Source organism: Nicotiana tabacum, chromosome 17, assembly GCF_000715075.1.
Source record: "Nicotiana tabacum cultivar K326 chromosome 17, ASM71507v2, whole genome shotgun sequence".
Classification (NCBI taxonomy): domain Eukaryota; kingdom Viridiplantae; phylum Streptophyta; class Magnoliopsida; order Solanales; family Solanaceae; genus Nicotiana; species Nicotiana tabacum.
In genome coordinates this window covers 40,517,839-40,531,003 of record NC_134096.1, presented here as the reverse complement: position 1 = coordinate 40,531,003, position 13,165 = coordinate 40,517,839, and the positions used below count along the sequence as shown (strand labels likewise).

The 13,165-nt window shown below is 36.1% G+C and overlaps 1 protein-coding gene and 1 long non-coding RNA gene across 2 annotated transcripts; one reads left to right on the top strand and one right to left on the bottom strand.

Annotated features, from left to right (window-relative positions):
* Nucleotides 1-186: 186 nt before the first annotated feature.
* Nucleotides 187-9,063, bottom strand: LOC107814023 (potassium transporter 11). Its single transcript, XM_075234221.1, has 8 exons — nt 8,324-9,063; nt 7,448-7,673; nt 4,363-4,608; nt 4,179-4,229; nt 3,807-4,067; nt 3,510-3,677; nt 1,889-2,143; nt 187-1,256 (listed from the first exon to the last, which is right to left on the bottom strand). The coding sequence occupies exons 1-8, from the start codon at nt 8,453-8,455 to the stop codon at nt 229-231; spliced, it is 2,367 nt and encodes a 788-aa protein (XP_075090322.1). The 5' UTR covers nt 8,456-9,063; the 3' UTR covers nt 187-228.
* On the top strand, nt 8,949-12,510 carry LOC142171531 (uncharacterized). Its single transcript, XR_012701146.1, has 3 exons — nt 8,949-9,087; nt 10,883-10,949; nt 12,211-12,510. It is a non-coding gene; the product is annotated as an uncharacterized LOC142171531 (long non-coding RNA).
* Nucleotides 12,511-13,165: the final 655 nt, after the last annotated feature.

The following is a 13,165-nucleotide window of genomic DNA, read 5'->3' as shown; positions in this document are numbered from 1 at the left end:
ACAGTAATAGTTCTCTTTTTCCACTAATTCAAACACAATAAAATCTTTAACCACTTGAAGCAAACTTTCACTGTTGAGTTACAATCTACCACACCTGAACTTATTGATAACTATAAGAAGATATCATGAAAAAAGTTATATACATATTTGATAATCATTTGATGTGTGAGATCAGATGACAGACTCTGAACAAAATCCATAATATTTCGAATTGATCGTCAAATAAATTTACACAAAGAAGATCTGTCCAACATTCAAGAGGCTCTCATGAGGTATATTGAAGATGACACTATTTTCCCTGCATATTTTCCTAAGAAATGCATATATATAGTCTATAGCTAGTTTCTTATAAAACCTGGATTCCCTTCTTGCTCTTATTACAGTGTTCCCAAGTATGTGTACAACACCAGCATCTCTACAATTATTTAAGAATTCCATTTCATCAACTTCTGTCTGTCCGCTCTCATGTCCTGAGGATGTGATTGTGTTGTTTCCCTGAGGATGAGATTTGACAGGGGCTATCGAGTCCATTGATGAATAACTGAGCTCAATATTTGCAGTAGAAGAGCTCCCGTTATCTCTCGAATGTTGTGTTTGCTGTCCGTATAAGCTGTATTCATCAGAGTCGGAGCAACCATCCATCATGGACTCCAGTCGAACAAACATAAAGAGGTTATCAAAGAGTTTTTTCTCAAAGTCGTCATCCTTCTTATGGAGGTCTTTGTAACCGTACCTTGCAACACATCGAAACATGTGAAAATTCTTTGGTCCTATCCGTTTCACAAGGAATCTCTCATCTTCTGGAACTGTGTAAACAGGAAGATACTTTACACAGACAAATACCATAACTGAGTGTATAGCAGGTAGGTTGGTAATGAAGTGAGAAAAGATGTGTGGCACTCCACTAGCTAGTTCGGTGTACACAAGTCCGATTCCTGGCACACGTACCAATCCTAAACTGGGGCCAAGTCCAAGAATCCATGCCATTGATACCTTGCTGTGCATCTCAAATTCGTAACGTTTCACCGTTCCATAATGCCATACATACATGATGAGAAGAAAAGCTGCAGCAATCACAAGAGGAACCCAACCACCCTGGTCAAGCTTAAACAATACTGCAGAGAAGTAGGTACATTCAACCACCAGAGATAAGACAGTGAAGATAAGAACAACAGCCCAATGGCAGTGCCAAACTAGTAACATTATCAAAGTCATGAGGAGTGTCGTCACCAGCATGACTATCACGACCGCTGTTCCTGTTGATCAAGAAATACCATGTCAACAAGTGAGTATCAAGATGAGGCTCAAGTATGGTGTCAACAGTAAATACAAAAACCAAAGGCAAGGAAGAAAATTCAAAGCATGGCTAAACATGAAATGATGGAAAATGGTTGAGTACATCTTCTGGTTTGACTTTGTTGAGACAACTTTAAACTAATGCGCTACTTTTCTTTTATTGCTGAACCATTACAGAGACCCCATCTTTCTCTCCTTCAAATGAAAATGCAAAAAACAAAAAAGAAACTTAAACCATATATGACTGATTAACTGTTGCTAAAATTAAACTCTATTGCATATAAATGTCAGCAAAAACACAATGAGAACTTCAGTAACCTACGATGACCTGATTAAGTACCACAAAGATAGAAAATCAACATGCAACCTAGAAAATCAACATGCAACTGTTTGATTGCATTAACTCTTATCAGCAAAATAGAGCATAACAACTAGTAAGGACATTAAAGGAAGACAACAAACAGAAATAGATTTGTAGCTTGAGCACTGTCCCCCGGGAAATTTAATCTTATCAAGACTTAAATCTATCATTGCATATGTAAAAGGCCAAACGGAATCAAGATATATTATTAGCAGCAAGACACAAACTCACCGTAAGCATTGCCTATTTGGCTTTGATTTTTAAATCCAGCAGTAACGGCAATGCAAAGAACCATAAGGATCCAATTTATATCAGGAATATATATCTGCCCTAAGAACTTCTTCGATGTATGTACAACCTTGACTCTCGGAAAACAGCCAAGTGCTAGAGCTTGCTTGATTATGGAAAACGTTGCAGATATGGTAGCTTGACTTGCAACAATAGCAGCTAGAGTTGCAATCACAAAAACTGGCCAGTATATGCTTTCTGCATTATGGAAAACATGTTATTTTTGTCAGGTACATTATAACTTGTAAATTTGGTAATTGATGTCACCTTTATTACAAACATTTCCTCCATTCTATTTTCTTCTTTGTTTCCCCACTTTTCTTCAAAGGAGGGCTGAAAATGGTAGTTCGTCATAAAGATTGTACACTATCACTTGATATATAATCCAATTAATACTTTTCTCATATGTGTGAATTAGAAGACGTTTTGCTTTGTACTATTAACAGAGTAAGTTATCAAACAATATCACAGATATATGCTCATAATATTTAGGAATTTATGTACATAATTCCAAGCCACAACCTCCACCCCATGGATATAATGATCCTGGCCTACCCAAGGCATGAATATTAATCATTAGAGCATGTTAAATGTTAATATAAACAGGATATGGGGAACCAGCCTCAGTGGTAGTATTCAAGTCTTGTTACATGGGAAAAAAAGAAGCATCTATGTCTGGTACATAACTAGAAGGGTCATTAACTAACTCAAATACCAATCATCAAAAGCAAACTCTGAAGGAGCAAGGCACACTGAGGAATCTCTTTAACATAGTTCCTTCAATAAGCCATAAATTCTGGGGCCTAAGACACAGCTCAAGATTGCCTCTCTTAATTTTCCATTATAAGAGATAAGGTTCCGTCTAGAAAAGTGTGCTTCTTTGTGCGATTGGCAGCTAGGTAAGTGATACTGACAGCCGAGAATCTGAGGAAGAGGAGGATCATACAAGTCAACTGGTGCTATGAAGGGAGAGAAATAGGAGAGCGTTTGAAGGGGTCGAGATTGATTTTGCACATGTGAGGAGTAGCCTCTTGTCTCTGGTTTCTTTTGGATGCACTCATGAGGTCCTTGTTTGTATAGATGAGTGGGTGAATTTTGTAGAGAGCCATATTTGAGTAGGTTTCTCTATTTTTTGGTGTACTTCTTGTATACGGGTATTTCCCAACATTAATAAAATTATTTACCTTATCAAAAAAGAGATATTCAGTCTTTAGCTTTTATAGGTTGTTGGTGCATGATTTAAGAATTCTGCATTTGTAAAAGATCAGTTAAACAGAAATTGGATAAGACCCTGTAGGAAAAAGAAAGTCTCAGATTCTCCTTTCTATCACCGCTCTTCTGCCTCACCTTGCTTGTGACAAGTCCTCCTTAGGCGTCTCACTCGTGGGAACATGCTATTTTGCTGTGTACTGAATGTGCACTATGCAAAAGATACTCCAGTCTGCACTCAAAGCTCTATCGATATTACGACTTCTTAGGTCTACATACTGTTAATCCGTTTTATCACGATTGAGGAGAAAAACAAATACCTCTAACATACTCACAGTTAGAGAGCAAGAAATACCTGGAATAGATCGATAGAATGCATCAACAACATGATCCTTATTTTGCATGAGGTATGCTGCTTGTCCAGAATAAGCTAGAAGAAGGCATGGGAAACAAACGACCGTGAAAGCAAGTTGTATTGCTGACACTGGAAAATGAGCAAGATCAGCAAAAAGTGCCTCTGTTCCTGAAATAGACAGCCAAACATATATAAGTAGGAACACACACACATATTTCTTTTTGCACTAATAAACTTTTGTCTAAGAACACACAGAAGAGGTGTTTGAAAAAAGGGGAAAGGTCAAGAGGAAAAGACCTGTAATGCTGAGCATGATCCCTCCCAGTGATGTCCAACCTTCACTTTTTCGCCTTCTAAAATACCGATATATGTAAACCGGAGAAAAAGCCCGCAAAACAGAGCTATCATATTTCCAGATATTATAGATGCCAATACCTCCTACTAAGAGAAACCAAAGCAGCACAACTGGCGCAAACAGCCAACCCACTCTGTCTGTGCCATAATGTTGTAAGCTAAACAAACCAACTAATATAATGACAGCAACAACCACAACTACATCTGCATAAAGAGGAGCACAGACATGAATTTTTTTATCATCAATAACTTAAAGAGATGCAAGTAAACAAGATGTGATTAACAAAGAAAAATATTTGGAAAGTAGTGTAGTACCGTTACTCATCTTCGGATGGTCCACCTTGATCCCACCAGAAGCTGAAAGAACTGAGAAAAATATTCTGCATAAGTACTTATTTATTTCAAACTAAAAGTATACTTTTCTTTGATAATAATTAATGAACTTCAACTTAGTCATTAACAAGCTGACAAGTATAAGATGAACTTCACACTAGTATACCTGAAATGGCAGGAGTCAGAATTCCATCGCCGATTACCATGCAAGTGCCAACAACTACAAGAATAAGAAGTGCATTCTTCCTGAACGGATATGCCTCCAACCATCTTTTTGTTTTTGCAGCAAATGAATGCTCATGGAATGTGCTACGGCTGTAAGTTGTCAACTCCTCATCAGTTCGGTGTTGGTTTGGAATTGTGTTTATCTTAGCATGTCGACAAAGTAACGAATAAAGAGCAAAAGTCCCACCTGAAAATGGTAAATTCAGTTATGCCATTGTAGTGCATCATAAAGTACATATGCTCTTGCATTGGAAAATGTAGCTGATGCTACTGCAGAGAGCCCTTTCAATTAGATTAAACTGAGGAGTTACCAAGTAATAATTAGAAAATGTTTCTCTTGTTTCACTATAGTTACATATTCAGTTATGAGGAATTCAAAAACATAGTTAAAATTAAATGCCTGATTTTAACATGAAGCTCAATTTTACTTTGTGAAGCCTCCATAATATTATCAAACTTACAAATATTGGTTTGCTGCAGTAAATAAATAACCTCTATTGCTCAACAAAGCGGTGCACACAAAAAGCATTAATATTCCTTCATGAAAAGGCATTACTATCGATGAGACAATCACGTAAAAGAAGGTTCTTTTGGCAAGCAGTCTCGATAATTGAACTCTGATATCGCTTGTCAAGCTAGAAAATATTCAGCAAGGGCATTAATATAGATGAGAGATAATCTGTCTTTTGCCTCCATTTCAAATTGCTCCATTCTGTCCTTATAGCAATACGGGCTACTTATAGCTTACCAATGGGCCACTCAGTATCAAATATCAATAGGGGTGCTCTTGTCTAATGGAGTCAGCCTATGGACAATGATAGGCAGACCAAAGTGGTTGCTTTCTGCACCAAACATAGTTGAATTCTGAACTGCACTTTTTTTAGGCTATCATTTGGTGGTAATTGAGGGCACATACTTTCTAAGATTCGGTTTTTGAGACACTTTTAACTCTTTAATTTGAGAGGACTTCAAAAGACAGATCCTTGTGATTGAAAATCTCCAATTAGACTAAGCTTATGTCAAAGGAACGGGGCAGACCGCCTTCGGAGATGTCAAAAACTGTCTTTTCTTTCTCCAGAAAGTGAGACTAGTCGACTGCAATAGATTGAGTGCTTCATCTGATACAGCGACAGAAAAAGTGGACTGTGGTATATATAACGGGTTAACAAGACCTAACCCTCTTTATTATTTACAGTCCCAGAACAGAAAATCGTGTGTCATGAATCTTAGTATACCTCCTTAAGTATGGTGCCTTAATTTGAGAGGTGTGAGATGAATTTTCAGGGTTGCATGTTAGTAGGATTGAGTGACTGTAAGACTCATTCTAACTTGTTTCAACATTGTTCTTTGCCTTGAGGCTGATGCAAGAAACTATTCTTTGCCACATCATTGCTTAATGTGTTTAGCTATTAGATATTGAGATCATTGTGACAACAAGAATGGAAAGACACTATGCTGTTGCTGGTAAGGATGAAGTGTTTTTCTGCAGGGTATAATCTTTAATAGGATCAGAAAGCTTTCTTTGTTGATCTTAACTTTCTATTTACTCAAAGTAGCATACAACTTTCTATAAATACATTTGTAGGTTTAGAAAAATTGAGCAAGGGGAATGAGTAGAAGTTCTTTCGGTTTGTCCTATATATGTGGAGCAAAAATGGTGTCTTTATGAAGGTACGTACAGGTGGATTGTTGTCGTATACTAATTTATTGACATGAAAATGAATGGGGAGAAGAAGCGTATGGAAACATAAATTACAATGCATTCCAAAAAGAGGAGTAGAAGCTGAGTAGCATCACCATAATAGCTTGAGGAGCAATGACCATTTTGTTTTTGAAAACAACTTTTAAAACCATATATGGATTTCTATGTTAAGCAAATCACATAAAAGTGTAACCCGCAGACCACTCATGATATTTTCCTTTGGACCTACGCCGCACGAATTTAAAACGTGTCACTATGGTCTAAGGCATGCTTTCTTATATCCAGCATATCTCCAGTGTATTGCCAATACATCCCCTCTTAGGGACTCAGCGTCCTCGCTGAGGCTTGCCCCACCTTCCTGGATTTACCTAAACTCAATTAAACACTGAGGTTTGCCCCACCTTATAGGGATTTTCCTCAACTCAGTTGAACGCTGAGGTTTGCCCCATTATCGCTCAAGGTTGCACGCAGAGTAACTCCGATACCATGTGCAACAGCCCAGCCAACTAGTGATATTGTCCGCTTTAGACCTAGGCCCGCACGACTTTAAAACGTGTCACTAGGATTTAAAGCATGGTTCCTTATATATCCAACATCTCTCTCGTGTTTGCCGATATGGGATTTGCCTAGTGTTACAAAAAGAAATTGCAAGAAAGAGACAATTTGGTAGACCATGTCAAATCTGAAACAAATGTCCTACCATTGGCGAAAATCATGCAGAATACTACAGAAAATAAAGGAATCTTCTGTGTCCAACTAGGAGAAATCAGCAGCACCATGCCTTTCAGCTCAGAATATTCTTTCGTGGCCATACCTACAGCTCCACCTTTGTTTCATTTTCTCCAATAAGAGAGCAACTCCAGAATACTGCTCATTAGGTGGATCAGTTTCTTGATGTATCTGCTCTATATCTTCTGTCCCTCTTCTCAGCTTACAGACACATGATCTTTCACACATCCTGTTGATTGTTAGCCCTGATTTTCAATGCTAGGTTCCAAGTTGGTAACCTAGAAATTGCAGGTGTCTCTTTAATTTACCGGTCTTCAAACTGCCGGACAAGGGAGCAAGGTGACCTAGCTTCTATCCAATTAAGGTCGAAAATCAAGGTAAGACAGCATATATGCCTTACTTAAAATGTCTTAGTAGCACAGAGTTAGAATTTTCAGCTACATATGGAATCGACATTTCATCGAGGAAGGAAATCTGCTAAGCCTTTTTGATGCAGCGATGGAACACTTATTAATCACAGGACATGCATATATATACAGGTACGAGGCATGACTAAATTAATCATATGAGTGAGATTTGTGCAAAATCAGCTTACCTTGGCCATTGTCGTTTGCTCTACATACAATGAAAACATACTTGAGGAGAGGGATAAGCGTAAGAGAGTATATAATTAATGAAAGTGCTCCAATGACATCCTCTGGATCATCAATTCCATGGGGAAATGTATTGTTGTAGACATACAAGGGAGATGTCCCAAGGTCCCCATACACCACCCCAAGACTCTGATAAGCAAGCCGCAATAACAACAATGTAGAGAATTTCTGTATTAAGACAAAGTCAATCAGGCAACTGGCTAAAACAATGACCAGTACTAAAATGGTCCACTGGTTCATTCATTTTGTGATCTACGAAATCAGACACAAGTCTGCAGAGGATGTACAATTTCAATCATCTGCTTTCATCATAGTGTTCATAAAGATGAAGTAAACAAGTGCACACACGATGAACTACATATGTATACATACACACACACACACACACATGCATACTTATGTATGTGTATGTACATATACATGTGATACATGATATTTGATATCATCCTAAAATCATCCTCTAAGTTTAATTGAATATCTAACCAATCATTCAGTGGCAGATACATTAATTCAAGTCTTACAAGATCCATCTAATTCTTTACATATCTATTTTATGAGACTGCAAATTACTCGTGCATTAAGATCAAGTAGGTAAGAAACAATCCAAGATTCTTCAAGCTGAATAACTGATGCTAACCTATTAAACTTTGGCCGCATACAAAAGAAAGAAAGAAAGAAAGAAAGAAAAGAAGCACTAAACCAGTAAAGCAAGCAGAAAGCAAAGGGTCCCAAAAAAAGAAAAAGAAAAAGAAAAAGAAAGGTATCTTTGACATAAACCTATTTCTAGGGAATCAATAAAAGAAAGCTACATCTTATACCTTTTCTCTATACATATTCCTTAGCCTTCCAGCTTCCTCATCCATAGGCTGATCCAGCTTTTGCTCTAAATCCCACATCCCTCCTTTACTTTCATTATTATTCTCTTCATCAATTTCCACTCCCGAAGCCATCCTCTCAGGGAAAGCCAAAATTGGAAATGAAACAGTTCAAGAACACTGTATATATCCAAAAACAAGATTTGATTTTTTTTAAGCTAGTGCAAGAATTCTCACGTGGGGTCAGCTCAGCTCAGACCACTACCCCAATCAATATCAGCCACAGGAAACAGCAAACCAATTTGGTAACTTCAACCCCTTTCAGTAGAAAACCACCATTAGTTATGTGCTGAATATGCTGAGTTTAAAGAAAGATTCTCTTTTTTTTACTTATCTTCAGTAAAAGAGCTCAAGAGAATTCAATATTTGAAAAAAGTGACTAAAACCCAATTCTTGAAAAGGAAAGAGAGAGAGAGAGGGGGAGAAATTGTGGCTGCAAAAAGAAGAGTCTGTTGTGGCTTTTTTTGTATTTTTGCAGTCATTGCTGCTTCAGAAAAACTAACTTTTTTCGTTCACTGTTTCTCTTTCCTGAAGAAGCATTTACAGAGCAAACAAAACAAAAAACTCAACATCAGTTTTCATCTCTAGCTATACTGCTCTGTCTGTGTGTGCGTGTGTGCGCGCGCGCGCGCGCGCGTGTCAGATAGAGAGAGAGAGAGAGAGAGATTTGATGAGTATTGTTTCATGCAAAGCTGGCAGTTTTGGAAGTAAGTTAGTTAAGATGTTATTACAATGGTTAGATTAGTATTAATCTTATAAAGAATGTAGATTCTACTGACCAAATATTGTTTAATGCTCCACCAGTTTTAACTTATAGATAGCATTTTCATTTCAAAATGTGTCATTATATTTGATTTCACTAATAATAATCCCTCCGTCTTAATTTACCTGAAATATCATTATTGGAAAATAATTTTTTCTTTGACTACAATTTCTCACTTCTTTTTAAATATTTTGAATTAATAACTAAGTTAATGTATAATAGTATTCTTGATGTAATTTTTAAATTAAAAGTTTTAAAAATTTATGTTTGAATTCACATAGTTAATTATTATAGGTGTTTTGATCCTTATAATCTGAACCACTTCATATAAATTGAGACGAAGAGAATAGTATTCTATATAATTTTCATAACGGTATATATTTTATCTATCAAATTAACGTTTTAATTATTCTTTTAACATTTTTCTTAGTGTCACTAATATATAAAATTGAATTAGTAAATTCCTAGCACTTGATCAAGTGAAACAGTTGCATGAGTTCACATATCTATGGTGAGTGTAGGTTAAAGTAAGTTGATGAATCAATACAATGACTTTCTTTTCATATGTATGTGAAGGAAGATTAGAGTTAGTTTTATCGATTTTCATTGAACTTTTGTGTTTGTTACCCAAAAGTTACTTTTTTTTTGTTACGTAAAAATTATTTAACTTTGTGATTATTACTCAAAAGTCATTTTTCTTTCTTTTGTTACACAAAAATTATTTTACTTTGCTCTAGTTATCACAAAAGTTACATTTGTCAGATATTATAATATTTTTACTTGAAAAGTCTATTATACCCTTGATATTATATAGATCTTCATATTTATGTAATACTTTCTATATTATATACTATATAATATATTTTTACCTAAGTATTTTATTTATAACTAAAATAACTTAATATTATTTTATTTATTATTTTTATAATACAACAACAATAACAACCTAGTATAATCCCACTAGTGGGGTCTGGGGAGGGTAGTGTGTACGCAGACCTTACTCCTACCCTGGGGTAGAGAGACTGTTTCCAAATGACCCTCGGCATCCTTCCCTCCAAGAACTCCCCACCTTGCTCTTGGGGTAACTCGAACTCACAACCTCTTGGTTGGAAGTGGAGGGTGCTTACCATCAGAGCAACCCACCTTATCAATTTTTATAATATATTCGTATATTTAATTTTTTCTTAACATTAATTTTCAAGATATATTGGTAGCGTTATTAAATTTGTCAGTAACTTTACTATGAACAAATCTCACGTCAGCGTTCTTAACCACTCCTAATGAAATATTTTTAATAAGAATTATAAAATCAAAGCTCACAGATTTATCAATCAAGCTATATTCGTTAATCCAATAAATAAAATACCAAAGCAATTTTGAAAAGGGATTTTTATCTACAATCATTAGGTAAGTGATTTTTATCAATTTCCAACTATTTTACATGATTATATATGAAATTAAACATCAAAATTATGATAATCAAAGTGAAATTTTGAGAAACTTTGCCTATATTTTGAAAAATGAAAATTTGAGTTTTGCGAGTCGATTTGGACTCGGATTTAGAAACACCACACATGTATAGACTCGTGGGGTTATGTGTAGTCATCTACCCTTGGACTCGGGTTTTGACCGGGCGAGCCCGGGGTTGGGATTTGAAGAATTTTGCAAAGATCATAGATTTATTTATTGTAATTATTTTCTCTTGCATTATTTGATGTTATTATATCGATTTTGGTTAGATTTTAGCCGAGCGGAGGTGAATTGTAAAGGAAATCTATTTTAGAGTGTTGATTGAAGGATTTTGAGGTATGTATCTTACCTAACGTTGTGTGGGGGAACTAACCCGTAAGGATTGGTTTGTTTACACTATTTGAACTATGTGAAAGACTTGTACACGAGGTGACAAGTGTATACACGGCTTATATACGGAAATTTGACTGTTTTAGACTCTTAGGTTTCTTATGTATATTAAAAAGAAGTCGCCTTATCATGTATATCCTCCATTGTTAAATTTACTCTTACATGCCTTATTTGAAGTTGATTGGTTCACGTTCTACCCTTTATTGCCAATTATACTCTTATATGCTTTAATTGAAGTTGTTTCCTCTTTTATTGCCATATTATCTCTTCCATTGTTGACTTATCCTTATTTGAAGTCATTGTTACATCTTATCTCTTCCATTGTGATTTATCCTTACTTGAAATCGTTGTTACATGTTATCTCTCCTATTGTTGGGTTATTATTAATTGAAATTATTGTTATATGTTATCTCTCCTATTGTTGAGTTATTGTTATTTAACATCGTTGTACACATTATCTCTCTCGTTTTTTAGTTTTTCTTATTTGAAGCCATTATTAATTGTTATGTCTTTCATCGTGAGCTCATTCTTCTGTTTCATTGTATTTTTATAATTTTTGTGTTGATTTACTTGTAGTACTCTCGTGTTATTGTTAATGTTGTTGTATTAAGTGTTGTTGAGCCGAGGGCTATGTGTGGTTTTGGTAACAGAATGGTTCCTAAGGAAATATTGGGTCATATGGGCACATGTGCTGTGAGTTGTTATGATGTGTTGTTATATTTGTGGCACACGTGGTATTATTGAGAGGATTGCCGGGGTGTTCGCACTTGATTGTTGTGCATGCGGCGAGACAAGCGGGGCTATGTCGGGGATGATTTATGATAAATTGTGATGGCCTGATGGGTTTGTTATTAATGGTATTTGTGTAGTGGTGTGCCTACTTTGTGTGAGTCATGCATATTACAGTTTTGTTGTGTTTTTTCCTATGTGCCATTTGTTGTCTCTGATCTTACTTGTTGACTTGAGCCGTGATAGTACAGTTGCACAAGCATACACCGTAATTCATCGCTTACGTTAGTCTAGGAATATGAACCTTGATGTTTGTTGATCATTTACATGTATTCTTGTATACCTACCTTCTGTGCATGAGTTGTATTATTGGCATGTGAGTTGTCCGTGTGGATATGAGATATTGCTACTATTGGCACGTGAGTTATCCGTGCGGTTATGAGGTATGTAATTACTACCATGTGAGTTGTCCGTGCAGATATGAGATATTGTCACTCTCTTAGCACGTCAGTTATCCGTGCAGATCTGAGGTATTAATGGTATTGGCATGTGAGTTGTCTATTCAGCACGCGAGTTGTCTGTATGGATGTGATTTGTAATGTGGGCACAAGATGCCAAGTGATTTGGGTTCGTGATTTGGGACCCGTGATTGTAATTAGCAGGTGTGGCACCTCAAGGAAAGTCTTGTATAAACTTGTGTAAAAGAGGTTATTTTATTGGGTTGTTACTTGATTTCCCTTATGTGGTTTCGCTGGACATAAACTGTGTTCTGCTTACTTTACGGTGTAATTACATGTTTGCTCCTTGTTGTTAATTGTTGTTTCTAGTTCTTATTGCAAGTATTGTATTATTATTTTTACCATGTTTAGCTTTATATTGTTCCCTACTAGTTTTATATTCATACTTGTACAGGTTTTTATGTCTAGTAGGTGTCTTGACTGTTTCTTGTGTAACAACCCGGTCGGTCATTTTGAGTATTACAACCCCGTTTCCTCATTTACTGCTCAAATTGTACTTTACAGTTATTGTATGAATTGTCGGGGTAAATGGTTCGGGTCCGGTGAGGTTTTGGAATGAATTGAAACACTTAGTTCCAAGGTTTAAAGGTTAAGTTAAAATAGTGACCGGATGTCGACTTATATGTACACGACCCCGGAATGGAGTTTTTATGATTCCAATAGCTCTGTATGGTGATTTTGGACTTAGGAGCGTGTCCGAAAAATTATTTGGAGTTCCGTAGTGGAATTAGGTTTGAAATGCCGAAAGTTGAATTTTTGGAAGTTTGACCGTGGGGTTGACTTTTTGATATCGTGGTCGGAATCTGATTCTGGAAATTTGAATAGGTCTGTGATATGAAATGTGACTTGTGTGCAAAATTTGAAGTCATTCCGGATTGATTTGATGTGTTTCGGCACAAGACATAGAATTTGAAA

Bases quoted from the DNA above. Each gene is read 5' to 3' on its own strand.
- LOC107814023 (XM_075234221.1), bottom strand. From the start codon at position 8,455: ATGGCTTCGGGAGTGGAAATTGATGAAGAGAATAATAATGAAAGTAAA. The intron at 3,678-3,806 runs GTCTTTTCCTCT...TGTCTATTTCAG, and splicing joins GATCATGCTCAGCATTACAG to GAACAGAGGCACTTTTTGCT. The intron at 1,257-1,888 runs GTGAGTTTGTGT...CTTGATCAACAG, and splicing joins CCAAATAGGCAATGCTTACG to GAACAGCGGTCGTGATAGTC.